At 42.1% G+C, this 16,722-nt stretch overlaps 1 protein-coding gene across 1 annotated transcript in view; it reads left to right on the plus strand.

Annotated features, from left to right (window-relative positions):
- xkr7b (XK, Kell blood group complex subunit-related family, member 7b) overlaps nucleotides 1–16,722 on the plus strand; it is a 75,151-nt gene that overhangs the window by 49,985 nt on the left and 8,444 nt on the right. The window contains exon 2 of the mRNA XM_063016060.1: nucleotides 12,836–13,020. Coding sequence (XP_062872130.1) covers nucleotides 12,836–13,020 — 185 coding nt within the window. The remainder of the gene's footprint in view (nucleotides 1–12,835; nucleotides 13,021–16,722) is intronic.

Genomic DNA, 16,722 nt, shown 5'->3' on the forward strand with positions numbered 1-16,722 from the left:
AAGGCTGAGTCATTTCATTTTGGAGATGAAATGAAATCTGTTTTTATCGTATTCACATAAAAATCTGGTTCTTAGGCAATTCTTGTGTGCAATTCTTCTTTTTAAAAAATTAATAGTGTAATAGTGTAACAGTTATAACAACAATACAGTAGTACCTCAACACTCTTACTTCATTAATTAACTTAATTCATTGTAGAAAGCTTGTCGAGTATGGAGCAGGTTGAGTGCCGAGCAGATTTCCTACATATGGAATAAAGGTATAATAGTCATTTCATATTCAAGTGTTAGCAGTGTTAGTATTGTAGCTTCCAGACGACTAGACGACTGGGTCAGAGCATCTCCAAATTGTGGGGTGTTCCCTGTCTCCAGTGGTCAGTATAACCGGCGACAGGGTCATGGGCGGCCAAGGCTCATTGATGCACGTGGGGAGCGAAGGCTGACCCGTGTGGTCCGATCCAACAGACGAGCTACTGTAGCTCAAATTGCTGAAGAAGTTAATGCTGGTTCTGATAGAAAGGTGTCAGAATACACAGTGCATCACAGTTTGTTGCGTATGGTGCTGCATAGTCGCAGACCAGTCAGGGTGCCCATGCTGACCCCTGTAGGCAATAGGCACGTGAGCATCAGAACTGGACCACTGAGCAATGGAAGAAGGTGGCCTGGTCTGATGAATCACGTTTTCTTTTACATCAGGTGGATGGCCGGGTGCGTGTGCGTCGCTCACCTGGGAAACACATGGCACCAGGATGCACTATGGGAAGAAGGCAAACCTGCAGAGGCAATGTGATGCTTTGGGCAGTGTTTTGCTGGGAAACCTTGGGTCCTGCCATCCATGTGGATGCTACTTTGATACGTACCACCTACCTAAGCACTGTTGCAGACCATGTACACCCTTTCATGGAAACGGTATTCCCTGATGGCTGTGGCCTCTTTCAGCAGGATAATGCTCCCTGCCACAAAGCAAAAATGCTTCAGGAATGGTTTGAGGAGCACAACGACCAGTTTGAGGTGTTGACTCGGCCTCCAAATTCCCCAGATCTCAATCCAATAGAGTGTCTGTAGGATGTGCTGGACAAACAAGTCTGATCCATGGGGGCCCCACCTCTCAACTTACAGGAGTTAAAGGATCTTCAGAGGGCTAGAAGAGTCCATGCCTTGACAGGTCAGGGCTGTTTTGGCAGCAAAAGGGGGACCAACACAATATTAGGAAGGTGGTCATAATGCTATGCCTGATCAGTGCCTGATGCCTGATTTAGCTCTGTTGTTGTTCTCACCTATTTCCTTTGAGTGTTTAAGGGTTGGGTGTTTTCACTGACCTTTGTAAGATCCAAGGTTATTAATATTTGCACAAACGTGTGAAAATAACAGAAAAACTGGCACACGCTCCTTTGTTTTGGCCGGTAGGGCATCCGAGGGCGGGCATCTTGACCCATACAGGTTTGAGCACGCGCGTCTGTTTGAGCCCAGCAGACATCGAGTGCGGAGCATTTTTTTTTCTCGTAAAAATGGGTCAAGTGCCAAAAATTCAAGTGGTGAAGCAGTCAAGTGCTGAGGTACTACTGTATTTATACATACTGTTGTTCAGTGAGACAGCTTAAAGTTCTTTCTAGAAAGGAAGAGAGTAAATCCTTTATTAACCATATAGAAGCACTTTGTAGTTCTACAATTACTGACTGTAGTCCATCTATTTCTCTACATACTTTTTAGCCTGCTTTCACTCTGTTCTTTAATGGTCAGGACCACTACAGAGCAGGTATTATTTAGGTGGTGGATCATTCTCAGCACTGCAGTGACACTGACATGGTGGTCGTGTGTTAGTGTGTGTTGTGCTGGTATGAGTGGATCACACACAGCAGCGCTGCTGGAGTTTTTAAATACCGTGTCCACTCACTGTCCACTCTATCAGACATTCCTACTTAGTTGGTCCACCTTGTAGATGTAAAGTCAGAGACGATCGCTCATCTATTGCTGCTGTTTGAGTTGGTCATCTTCTAGACCTTCATCAGTGGTCACAGGACGCTGCCCACGGGGTGCTGTTGGCTGGATATATTTTTGGTTAATAGACTATTCTCATCCACTCATACCAGCACAACACACACTAACACACCACCACCATGTCAGTGTCACTGCAGTGCTGAGAATGATCCACCACCCAAATAATACCTGCTCTGTAGTGGTCTTGTGGGGGTCCTGACCATTAAAGAACAGCATGAACAAAGCATGCAGAGAAACAGATAGACTACAGTCAATAATTGTAGAACTACAAAGTGCTTCTATATGGTAAGTAGAGCTGATAAAATGGACAGCGAGTTTAGAAACAAGGAGGTGGTTTTAATGTTATGGCTGATCAGTGTATACAACAATATAAAAGGCAGATGAGACAGTAAGGGACAGTGGTAGCAGTGGTGGCCTAGTGGGTAGAGCTTTAGGCTATCAATTGAAATGTTTAGAGTTCAAATCCCAGCTCTGCCATGCAGCCACTGTTGGGTCCTTGAGCAAACACTTGTTTCCCTTTAGAATAGAATAGAATGTCTTTATTTGTCATATGTACACGTATACAGAACAATGAAACTTTGCATATCCCAGATTGTTTAGAAGCTGGGGTCAGAGTGCGGGGTGAGCCATTGTATGGCGCCCTTAAAGCAAACAGGGTTAAGGGTCTTGCTCAGGTGCCCAACAGTGGTTGGGACTGTGATTCAAAGCCACAATCTATTGATTGGTAGTGCAAAGGCTCTACCCACTATACTCCCACTGTCCCGCTACTGTATATTTTAAAACACAACTAAACCTTTCGCCATTTGTGTTAAAACTCTTGTCGCTGAATTTTGATCTAGCTGAACTGTTAAGGATACAGTGGTACCATGAAACTCAACGTCAATTGGTTCTGGGACTGGCGTTGACTTTAAAAAGCTTTGAGTTTCAAGGTATTTTTTTCCCATGTGGATGTATGGGAAACCTGTTAATGCGTTCCATGGTCTCTTGGAACTGCATATATTTTAGGCTAATGTAAAATAAAGGAGTTTTTTTACACTTATACACTGAAAATAACACAAATATAATATGAAATATAAGTAAGTAAGTAAGTAAGTAAACCTTTATTTATATAGCACTTTTTTAAGACAATGCTACAAAGTGCTTCACAATCAATAAGATCAATAAGATATGATCTAATTAAAAAGAAAAAGAAATAAAACACATAAAATACATATAAAACAAGAAAAACAACCCAAATACATCCATGGGTGAACTAAAAACAGACATAAATTATCCAAACAGTGCAGCTTCCTCTAATAAACCATAAGACAGGAAACATCATTTAAAGTCCATTCTCAAAGGCTAGGGTATAAAGATATGTCTTAAGCCTTTTTTTTTAAATCTCCTTTGACCCAGCAAGTCTAATATCCAAGGGCAGGGTATTCCACAACTTAGGAGCAAATGCGGAAAACGCACAGTCCCCCTTCCGTTTCCGCTTTGTCCTAGGGACAACTAAAAGCCCCTGACTGGAGGACCTCAGAGCCCTGGCGCCGGCATACGGAATTAAGAGATCAGAAATATATTCTGGTCCATCACCTGGAATGTTAAAACCAAAATTTTAAACTGAACTCTAAAAGCAACAGGCAACCAATGCAACGATGCCAATATGGGAGTAATATGCTCCCGTCTTATAGTCCTAGTGAGTACTCGGGCAGCTGCATTTTGGACCAATTGCAGCCGTGCCATTTCCCCTTGACTCAAACAAGTGAACAGAGCATTACAGTAATCAAGGCGTGACGATACAAAAGCATGAATAATCCGCTCTGTATCCTGGAAGGAGAGCATTTTTTTGACTTTAGCAATATTTCTCAATTGAAAATAACAAGCCTGTACCAGCTTGGTTATATGCCCTGAGAAATTCAGCTCAGAGTCAAAAATAACACCGAGATTTCTGGGATAAGGATTTGACTGTATAGCCAATGACCCAAGTCCCTTCCTTAAGTTGTTGGCAACATATTGGGGGCCCAGAACCAATACTTCAGTTTTTCCCTCATTCAATTTAAGGAAATTACAGCTCATCCAATCCTTTATTGCATGAATACATTCAGTTAGACTCTTTAATCTACTGAAGTCATTCCTCTTTACAGAAAGATAAAGTTGTGTATTATCAGCATAAAAGTGGTATGAAATATTAAAATGACGTATCAAGTTTCCCAAAGGGAGCATATATAAAGAAAATAAAATGGGGCCAAGGATAGATCCCTGTGGAACCCCACACAGAAGATCAGCACATGAAGACAACCTATCTCCACTAGATACCCTAAATGTTCTATTGGATAAGTATGAGACAAACCAATCTAATGCAGATCCTGATATTCCCACCCACTGATGCAGCCTCTTCATTAAGATAGTATGATCAACCGTATCAAAGGCTGCACTAATATCCAACAGAACCAAAACAGACACCTCACCAGCATCAGCATTCACTAGAAGATCATTTAAAATTCTCACAAGTGCTGTCTCTGTGCTATGTTTCTGCCTAAAACCTGATTGAAATTTCTCAAATATACTGTTTTTTTCTAGTACTACTAACAGCTGGTTTGCCACCACTTTCTCCAGAATTTTCGAAAAGAAAGGTAACTTTGAGATTGGTCTGTAATTCTCACAATTTGTTGAGTCAAGACCAGGTTTTTTGAGTATAGGCTCCACCGTCGCCAATTTTAAACAATCTGGCACACAGCCTGAACTAAGTGATAAATTCACTATTGATTGAAGATTACTGCCAACAAAATAAAAAACTTTCTTCACAAATGAAGCTGGGAGAATGTCATCAGGAGAGGTTGAGGGATGCAAACAGTGCACAAAGTCCTCTAAAGAAATGGGAGAAAACTGATTTAAAATTTCAACCCTTCCACTCGGAGGAACAACTTCATAATCTGTAGAGGGAGGTATTATTATATTACTTTTAAGATCTATGATTTTTTCAACAAAAAACTTTAAAAACAATTCAGGGTCAATCTCAGAAATGGTTGTGTTCCCCGCTACCCCATTTACTAGACTATCTATCCTAGAAAACAAAATCCTTGGGTTGTGTTTATTTGCAGTTATTAACTCCTTAAAATATTTGGTTCTAGCATTCCTCAGTTTATTGTTAAAGATAGACCATAAGTCCTTCAGAAATAAATAGTGAACTTGAAGCTGTGACTTTTTCCATTCCCGCTCTACCCTCCTGCATATCCTTTTTAAGTGCCTGATATCATCATTTATCCATGGGGTAGAGTTAACAAGAGGTTTTATCCTCAGACTAACTGGAGCAACCTTGTCTAAAATACTTAAACATACATTGTTAAAAGAGCTAGCCAGAGCATTAACATCAGTACAAATGAACACTTGTTCACTAAGTCCTGTAAACTCATTTAAAAACTGTGATATTGACTCATTGTTAAATATTCGTGAGTGCACATAGCGTTTAGAAGCAGACATATTAATAAATAAGGGCATATTAAAAGTGATACACTTATGGTCAGACACAAATAGATCTGTCACAGATACAGAGTGGAGACCCAAGCCTAAAGTAAACACCAAATCCAGTGTGTGACCCCTATTGTGAGTTGGGCCAACCACATGCTGAACAAAATTAAAAGATTCCATAGTGTTCAAAAATTCTACGGCAGTTCCATCAGAGGCATCATCAATATGCATATTAAAATCACCAAGCAACAATACTTTATCATATTCCAAAACTAGTGAAGACAGAAAATCCGATAATTCTGACATGAAACCGCTTTGAGACTTGGAGGGGGGGCGGTAAATCACAGCACAAAATACTGGAATCTTTCCTAGCACTTTAAAAGACAACATTTCAAAAGTTGTAAAAACTCCTACAGATACACTCAAACATGTAAATGAGTCTTTATAAATGACCGCCAGGCCGCCACCCCGTCCTGACGTCCTCGGGGAATTTAAACAAGAATAATTCGGGGGACACAGTTCATTTAGGTGCCAGTTCTCACTAGGTTTAAGCCAGGTCTCTACTAAAAACAAAAAATCCATGACATGAGAGGATATAAAGTCACGCATAACAAATGCCTTATCAGATAGTGATCTGACGTTAAACAGTGCCAGCTTAGAATTTGAGACATTACTCGTATCCAAGGGTGATAGGCAGGGAATTGCACGTAGATTTTTAAAATCCACTCCACCGCCCCTCATTACAGGTTTCCTGGAATGCACACAAGGATGTTGTCCTGGAAACACCGGCTGCAACCAAACGTAGCGCTCCTCCATTGAGCGTAGCCGTGGGAAATATCCGAGGCGTATGTCTGTGCCATCAGAAAGCCGCCAGTTATTAAATTCATAAGACCGATCTGAACGGTGATTGTACTGGTCCCGCAGCCGGACCAGGAGGCCACCTCTTTTTCCTCGTTTCCTCCGCCGCTGTTTACGTCCAGTTGAATGTATTGTCCAGTATTGGGAGCGACACACCTCCAAAGCCGCCGGTAGAAGCAGTAGAGGTAGGGGAAAGGGATATCCCGCACCTTTCTCTCTAAAAAAGCCCTCGAGCATCCGAGTACGAATACTAAATAACGTCCCACGGTCATAGGTAATAGACACAGCATGCACTTGACTGAACAGAGACACAAACAGTAATAAAAACATAACAACAGGTAGCACACCTGAGACGTCGCCAAACAACGGCGCCATCTTGTGGAGTATAACTGAAATAAAAAGCTTATTCTTACAATTTCTCAGAACCTCGAGCTGTAATACAAGTTTATAAGTGAAACAGGAGAAAAGTCCAGCTAAACACAGATACATGTGGAGCTTTCAGAGTGGATTTGACAGTTATTCCACACAAATGCAGATTCGTCTCATATGCGCACTTTGACGACGTTTTACCGCACAGCGCTGAACAAAGCGACTTTTTATTTTTAAATTAAATAAATACATGTAAAAAAAAAAAAAAACTGAACACGTTGAGTTTAAGGGTACAAATTTATCGATGAAGGGCGTTGAGTTTCAAAGATTTTGAGTTTAGGGGATGTTAGGTTACAAGGTACCACTGTATCTTGTTTTTTGCTTTGTTTGGGAAGCCATGAAAGAAGAAAGCATCATAACAATCCCCTCTGCCTATGTCTGTATTTCATGTTTTTTCGGTTTTTTTACACATTTTTACACGACTCGATATCACCTCCCTCTCTAGCACACCAACACCATCCCTTTTTCCTCCTGGGATACAACCAGCTGATAGCTAGTGCTCTGTGTCTGCTTTTTCTTTGGGCTATAAAGGTTAAGATGTTTGCTTTCAACTCGCAGTAGAATGTCAGCGTTCACCTATAGAACTGTCCATCACTGTCCAGCCGGAGCACAAAAGCAGCATCTCTGTTCACAAGTATTTTATAGTGAATTGTTCAGTTGAAAGCATACAACTGAAATCATTAATAGTCTTTCAGTGTACTATACACCGATCAGCCATAACATTAAAACCACACTCACTGTCCATTTTCTCAGCTCCTTTTACCATATAAAAGGTCTAGAAGATGACCAACTCAAACAGCAGTAATAGATGAGCGATCGTCTCTGACTTTACATCTACAAAGTGAGTAATCGAGAGTCTTTCAGGTCGGTGTGGCTTTCACACTACACGACTGATCGGTTTCACACTACACCATCTATCACCAACTGGAATCGCAGGCGAGCTTCTCTGCTCTCCCAAACTACGAAAACAAACGCAAGAAGTGACGAAAGGTTTAGCGATACCACGTCCAAAAATGCACGTCAACAAGTAGCGAGCGATCAAAGTTTGTGCGCTGATGTGCAGCGTAAGATCAAAGAGGAAAAATAAATGATCAGGTCAGAAATTCTGTAAAACTTGTGTGTATGCTGATGTATTCTGATATAAACTATATTATGCCCCTGTCCCACCTTTTACAACAACTACCCTGCGTTTCCCCTCACACCTTATCTTGCGTTCTCATTGGCTGTTCGACATAGCACTCATTGCCAGTTGTGCGACTCAGATTCAGATATCTGACATGCTAGAAATCTCGCTTCGGTCGCCGAACGCTCGGCGAGCCGCTCGGATAGAGTTGTTGAGTAGTTCACACATAGCGATTGAGAGCCGATTTTCAATCGCCGAGCGAACGCCCAGTTGCTCCCGAGCCAGCAAATCTAGCGCCGACCAGTCGCCGAGCGAAAATCAGGGCGAAAAATCGTGTAGTGTGAACTAGGCATAACACTATCTATCTGTCTGTCTGCATATAGATCAGGCGCTACTTGAGTACTAGATGATAACAATTTTCAAGTCTCATCCTCAGGGTGCATCAGGTCTAAATCTAGGTAGTAAAAGTCATTTACAAAATTGTGCCCATCATTTCAGCTTATTTTTGAACTCAAGTGGTATGATGTTTTAGGTGTATTTGTAGAAAATAAGTTTGGTTCTGTGGGTTTAGGCTTTTTCCTGAATTCATTATTTGCTAAGAGCCTTTCTAACTTCATCATCACTTGAGTAACAAATGACTCTGATCGTGAGTAATGTGTGGATGACTATTTGCTTTGTTTAATAAGTGCATCGTTTTGTATTCTTGACAAACACATCAATGTAATTTGACATTCTGTAGATTATGCCGGACCAATTGTGCTCTGTATCACTGAAGTAATTCGTACCAGAATATTAGTATTAGTAGAATTTTGCAGGGTCAGGGTTCTTTCTGCTCTCACAGCAGTTTATGGAACGTTGTTTTGCTAAAATAAACTATTTCAGGCCAGAAAGTGAAAATGATTTGAGTTCAGTCAGTTTGCTAATCCCACGCTGATGGAGTATGTGTTTCACTTGCTAAAAATAAGACTAGAGGCTAAAAGGCATCTAAAATATAATAGGGATGCTGTACCACAGTCTCGATTGGGCTCAGAATGTGAGTTAAAAAATATTTGTTTCTGCTATGGGTTGACTGGGCGCCCTCTAGCTGGCACAATTGGCAGTGCCTGCAGCAGACATAATTGGCCACTGGACTGCTAGGTGGGAAAAGACCGGACTAAAAAGAGGGTGGGGTAAGGACCCTGGTTAGTAGCCCGAGTCACCTGTACAGAAGTGGAGGAACGCGGAGATCAGTGCGTGACTCTCCATGAGTGAGACTGGCCTCATGTGCAAATCTGGACAAATAAGAAGGGTTCGGTGTGTCAGATGAATATCCCCTTATCACACACGATCAGGGTCCTTAGCAACGGAAGACTAATTGGCTTTATTTATGAGAAAATGCATATATATATATTTGGCCGTTTATTCCAGCGAAATTCAGACATTATTTAGTTTTGTATTTTTGGACCCACTATAGAGCTTAAATATATTGCAACAAATATTGCCAACCATGCCTGGTAGGGGTTTAAACACTTGGCAGCTGTCAGAAGTTTCAGTCTTTTTACTCAGAGCTTTATTGGTAATATATTGTTTTTAGTTTTTTTTATATATATATATATATATATATATATATATATATATATATATAAACACACACACAAACCGATCAGCCATAACATTAAAACCACCTTGTTTCTACACACACTGTCCATTTTATCAGCTCCACTGCCCATATAGAAGCGCTTTGTAGTTCTACAATTACTGACTGTAGTCCATCTGTTCCTCTGCATGCTTTGTTTGCCCCCTTTCATGCTGTTCTTCAATGGTCAGGACTCTCCAAGGACCACCACAGAGCAGGTATTATTTGGGTGGTGGGTCATTCTCAGCACTGCATTGACACTGACATGGTGGTGGTGTGTTAGTGTGTGTTGTGCTGGTATGAGTGGATCAGACACAGCAGCGCTGCTGGAATTTTTAAATACCGTGTTCACTCATTGTCCACTCTATTAGACACTCCTACCTAGTTGGTCCACCTTGTACATGTAAAGTCAGAGACGATCGCTCATCTATTGATGCTGTTTGAGTTGGTCATCTTCTAGACCTTCATCAGTGGTCACAGGACGCTGCCCACGGGGCGTTGTTGGCTGGATATATTTTTGGTTGGTGGACTATTCTCAGTCCAGCAGTCACAGTGAGGTGTTTAAAAACTCCTGATCCACTCATACCAGCATCATGTCAGTGTCACTGCAGTGCTGAGAATGACCCACCATCTACATAATACCTGCTCTGTGGTAGTCCTGACCATTAAAGAACAGCATGAAAGGGGGCTAACAAAGCATGCAGAGAAACAGATGGACTACAGTCAGTAATTGTAGAACTACAAAGTGCTTCCATGTGGTAAGTGAAGGTAGAAACAAGGAGGTGGTTTTAATGTTATGGCTGATCAGTGTAAGCTCAGACTGGAGAAGTCACTTGGATGAGTGATGAAACGTATCTCTATAAGAAACTTGTGTCCAGATGAACTGATTTAAGCATTTTCAGCTTTTTTTAGGATTCAGAATTTTATATAGTTTATTAAAATGACACGCAGCTATAGACTGATGTCTATTAATCACTTTTCAAAGTAGCTGTCAAAATCCTTAACAAACTTTTTTTTTAAAGCAAGCATCATACAGCAGTGTGTTTTATATATCGGTTTAAATTCACAGCTAATTACTGGGTAGTGCATTTCATGATTCGCTATATTATGTATCCAATTTTCTATATTGTAAATCTGATTGGTTATATTGTCTGAATGAGTGGGCATATCATGTCTCTGATGAGCAGGATTCTGTGTATGACTGGGGTGTTACAGAAGAGCGTAGCATGCCAGGAAGCTCCTTCTGTTTGCTTTGTTACTGCTGTGATGCCGGCTGTTGAGACTCATTTGCACCTGCCGTATTTAGTGTCATTCAAAGACTACAGGTTGGCGTAACTTCTTTTCTGCTCTACGACTCTGCCCTGATTTCATCGCCTTCAACGAAATCATCTTTCTGTCAGGTCTCTGTGCCCTTGTGGATTTGACATGTCAGATAAAATAATCTTGTGGCAAAATGCATCTACAAACCACATTTACTAAAAAGTTGGGACTGTCAGAAGTGGCGCAGCAGTAAAATACGTTAGCACACCAGAGCTGGGATTTCGAATACATCTGTACATGGGTTGGGCGGCCAGGGTTAGGGAGCCGGATAGGGACCTCATTACTGGTGCAATTACGACCTGATTGATGCTGGTTGATTGATGGCGTCTGCTCAGAGTAATGGAATAATGCTGATCAGGGTGTGGCTCTCCATGCACAAGGCTGATCGCATAGAAACTCGCCTCGTGACAACTTTGTGACAACAGTTTAGGAAAGCCTCCACTAATGTCTAGATGCAGCTTTTAAAAATCGACAAACTAACGCTACATTATGGCATTTTCATAAAGCCAAGCAACCAGCGGTAAACCTGAGGTAAAAAAAAAAGCCCACAAGCCTCAAACAAACTGTGAATGGGGCGACATGAAGAAAATAATCACCTCTGGGTGGAACATATGGTTACAGATCAGCATGAAACAATCTTCTACAGAGGACTCAAGCATGGCTTACAATTGTCTCACTGCAGTCTATAAGCTTAGGGAATTACTGTATATAAAAACATTTGCTCTGCTTTAGAGATAAAGCAGCTAAACCTACAGCATCTGCTCTAAAATGTATATTTTATTTCTCATTCAGGATCAGCCATAACATCATAAAACCACCTCCTTGTTTCTACACTCACTGTTCATTTCATCAGCTCCACTTACCACATAGAAGCACTTTGTAGTTATACAATTACTGACTGTAGTCCATCTGTTTCTCTACATACTTTTTTAGCCTGCTTTCACCCTGTTCTTCAATGGTCAGGACCCCCACAGGACCACCACAGAGCAGGTATTATTTAGGTGGTGGGTCATTCTCAGCACCGCATTGACACTGACATGGTGGTGTTGTGTTAGTGTGTGTTGTGCTGGTATGAGTGGATCAGACACAGCAGTGCTGCTGGAGTTTTTAATTACCGTGTCCACTCACTGTCCACTCTATTAGACCCTCCTACCTAGTTGGTCCACCCTGTAGATGTAAAGTCAGAGACGATCGCTCATCTATTGCTGCTGTTTGAGTTGGTCATCTTCTAGACATTCATAAGTGGTCAGAGGACCATGCTGCCCATGGGGCGCTGTTGGCTGGATGTTTTTGGTTGGTGGACTTTTCTCAGTCCAGCAGTGACAGTGAGGTATTTATAACCTCCAGCAGCATGGCTGTGTTTGATCCACTCATACCAGCACAACACACACTAACACACCACCACCATGTCAGTGTCACTGCAGTGCTTAGAATGATCCACCACCCAAATAATACCTGCTCTGTAGTGGTCCTGTGGGGGTCCTGACCACTGAAGAACAGCATGAAAGGGGGCTAACAAAGCATGCAGAGAAACAGATGGACTACAGTCAGTAATTGTAGAACTACAAAGTGCTTTTATATGGTAAGTGGAGCCGATAACGTGGACAGTCTGTGTAGAAACAAGGAGGTGGTTTTAATGTTATGGCTGATCAGTGTAGAGAGCTCAGTAGGTTTTGAGACAGACCCATTGTCAGCACATATTAAACTGCTACTTGACTTCATCCATCAAGCTCTGAGAGAAACGCTCCACCCGGCCACCAGGGGGCAGCATGATCAGTGTTTTACCACGGATAACAGCCACTGTTGGACTGTTGAGCAGGAATGGTAAGCAAGAATGACTTAAAAATGTAATTAATAAGAAAGATGGTGTTAACATGGTGTAAAGATAGTAAACATACATCACCTGCGTATTACAACAGACTGTTTACATTGATATTGTTTCTTAAATCATATTGTCTCGAAAACCCCTCCTGCAAATAGATCCACAAGCCATCTGCGGTTCATTACTGTGTAACACTCTTGTGTGTGTTTGTGTGTGTGTTCAGATACATCCACACGCTGTACCTGGGTGTGCAGAGTCAGTGGTATCGTCACTGCTACTGGCGTCTGATGTTCGAGACGGCTGACGTGAACATGCTGAGGCTGCTGGAGGCTTTCCTGAAGAGTGCACCCCAGCTCGTTCTGCAACTCAGCATCATGATCCACAGCAAACACATCCTACCCCTGCAGGGCAAGTACACGCATTCACACACACACACACACATACACATACACAAATATATATACGCGCACACACACAAATATGTATACCCACACACATACACACACACATATACTGTATATACACAAATATATATACATACATGCATATACAGTATATACACACACATACACAAATATATACATACATTCTCACACACACAAATATATATATACATGCACACACACAAATATATATATACATGCACACACATATGTAAACACACACATACACACAAATGTAAACACACACACAAATATATATACACACACACATACACAAATATGTATACACACACATACACAAATATATACAGTGTATCACAAAAGTGAGTACACCCCTCACATTTCTGCAAATATTTTATTATATCTTTTCATGGGACAACACTATAGAAATAAAACTTGGATATAACTTAAAGTAGTCAGTGTACAGCTTGTATAGCAGTGTAGATTTACTGTCTTCTGAAAATAACTCAACACACAGCCGTTAATGTCTAAATAGCTGGCAACATAAGTGAGTACACCCCACAGTGAACATGTCCAAATTGTGCCCAAAGTGTCAATATTTTGTGTGACCACCATTATTATCCAGCACTGCCTTAACCCTCCTGGGCATGGAATTCACCAGAGCTGCACAGGTTGCTACTGGAATCCTCTTCCACTCCTCCATGATGACATCACGGAGCTGGTGGATGTTAGACACCTTGAACTCCTTTACCTTCCACTTGAGGATGTGCCACAGGTGCTCAATTGGGTTTAGTCCATCACCTTTACCTTCAGCTTCTTCAGCAAGGCAGTTGTCATCTTGGAGGTTGTGTTTGGGGTCGTTATCCTGTTGGAAAACTGCCATGAGGCCCAGTTTTCGAAGGGAGGGGATCATGCTCTGTTTCAGAATGTCACAGTACATGTTGGAATTCATGCTTCCCTCAATGAACTGCAGCTCCCCAGTGCCAGCAACACTCATGCAGCCCAAGACCATGATGCTACCACCACCATGCTTGACTGTAGGCAAGAGACAGTTGTCTTGGTACTTCTCACCAGGGCGCCGCCACACATGCTGGACACCATCTAAGCCAAACAAGTTTATCTTGGTCTCGTCAGACCACAGGGCATTCTAGTAATCCATGTTCTTGGACTGCTTGTCTTCAGCAAACTGTTTGCGGGCTTTCTTGTGCGTCAGCTTCCTTCTGGGATGACGACCATGCAGACCGAGTTGATGCAGTGTGCGGCGTATGGTCTGAGCACTGACAGGCTGACCTCCCACGTCTTCAACCTCTGCAGCAATGCTGGCAGCAATCATGTGTCTATTTTTTAAAGCCAACCTCTGGATTTGACGCCGAACACGTGGACTCAACTTCTTTGGTCGACCCTGGCGAAGCCTGTTCCGAGTGGAACCTGTCCTGGAAAACCGCTGTATGACCTTGGCCACCATGCTGTAGCTCAGTTTCAGGGTGTTAGCAATCTTCTTATAGCCCAGGCCATCTTTGTGGAGAGCAACAATTCTATTTCTCACATCCTCAGAGAGTTCTTTGCCATGAGGTGCCATGTTGAATATCCAGTGGCCAGTATGAGAGAATTGTACCCAAAACACCAAATTTAACAGCCCTGCTCCCCATTTACACCTGGGACCTTGACACATGACACCAGGGAGGGACAACGACACATTTGGGCACAATTTGGACATGTTCACTGTGGGGTGTACTCACTTATGTTGCCAGCTATTTAGACATTAATGGCTGTGTGTTGGGTTATTTTCAGAAGACAGTAAATCTACACTGCTCTGCAAGCTGTACACTGACTACTCTAAGTTATATCCAAGTTTCATGTCTATAGTGTTGTCCCATGAAAAGATATAATAAAATATTTGCAGAAATGTGAGGGGTGTACTCACTTTTGTGATACACTGTATATACACGCACACACACACAAATATGTATACACACACACATACACACACAAATGTATATACACAAATATATATACACACATGCATATATATACTCATACACAATTATAGTGTATATATACATTCACACACACAAATATATATACATGCACACACAAATATGTAAACACACACATACACACAAATGTAAACACACACACATACACAGATATAAATACACACACACATACACAAATATGTACACACACACCCATATATGCACACACATACACAAATATATACACACAAATATATACACACAAATATATATATATATACAGTGTATCACAAAAGTGAGTACACCCCTCACATTTCTGCAGATATTTAAGTATATCTTTTCATGGGACAACACTGACAAAATGACACTTTGACACAATGAAAAGTAGTCTGTGTGCAGCTTATATAACAGTGTAAATTTATTCTTCCCTCAAAATAACTCAATATACAGCCATTAATGTCTAAACCACCGGCAACAAAAGTGAGTACACCCCTAAGAGACTACACCCCTAAATGTCCAAATTGAGCACTGCTTGTCATTTTCCCTCCAAAATGTCATGTGATTTATTAGTGTTACTAGGTCTCAGGTGTGCATAGGGAGCAGGTGTGTTCAATTTAGTAGTACAGCTCTCACACTCTCTCATACTGGTCACTGAAAGTTCCAACATGGCACCTCATAGCAAAGAACTCTCTGAGGATCTTAAAAGACGAATTGTTGCGCTACATGAAGATGGCCAAGGCTACAAGAAGATTGCCAACACCCTGAAACTGAGCTGCAGCACAGTGGCCAAGATCATCCAGCGTTTTAAAAGAGCAGGGTCCACTCAGAACAGACCTCGCGTTGGTCGTCCAAAGAAGCTGAGTGCACGTGCTCAGCGTCACATCCAACTGCTGTCTTTGAAAGATAGGCGCAGGAGTGCTGTCAGCATTGCTGCAGAGATTGAAAAGGTGGGGGGTCAGCCTGTCAGTGCTCAGACCATACGCCGCACACTACATCAAATTGGTCTGCATGGCTGTCACCCCAGAAGGAAGCCTCTTCTGAAGTCTCTACACAAGAAAGCCCGCAAACAGTTTGCTGAAGACATGTCAACAAAGGACATGGATTACTGGAACCATGTCCTATGGTCTGATGAGACCAAGATTAATTTGTTTGGTTCAGATGGTCTCAAGCATGTGTGGCGGCAATCAGGTGAGGAGTACAAAGATAAGTGTGTCATGCCTACAGTCAAGCATGGTGGTGGGAATGCCATGGTCTGGGGCTGCATGAGTGCAGCAGGTGTTGGGGAGTTACATTTCATTGAGGGACACATGAACTCCAATATGTACTGTGAAATACTGAAGCAGAGCATGATCCCCTCCCTCCGGAAACTGGGTCGCAGGGCAGTGTTCCAGCATGATAATGACCCCAAACACACCTCTAAGACGACCACTGCTTTATTGAAGAGGCTGAGGGTAAAGGTGATGGACTGGCCAAGCATGTCTCCAGACCTAAACCCAATAGAACATCTTTGGGGCATCCTCAAGCGGAAGGTGGAGGAGCGCAAAGTCTCGAATATCCGAATATCTCGAATATATCCGAAATATTGATGTCGTCATGGAGGAGTGGAAAAGCATTCCAGTGGCAACCTGTGAAGCTCTGGTAAACTCCATGCCCAGGAGAGTTAAGGCAGTTCTGGGAAATAATGGTGGCCACACAAAATATTGACACTTCAGGAACTTTCACTAAGGGGT

Source organism: Trichomycterus rosablanca, chromosome 19 (genome assembly GCF_030014385.1).
Source record: "Trichomycterus rosablanca isolate fTriRos1 chromosome 19, fTriRos1.hap1, whole genome shotgun sequence".
Taxonomy (NCBI): Eukaryota; Metazoa; Chordata; class Actinopteri; order Siluriformes; family Trichomycteridae; genus Trichomycterus; species Trichomycterus rosablanca.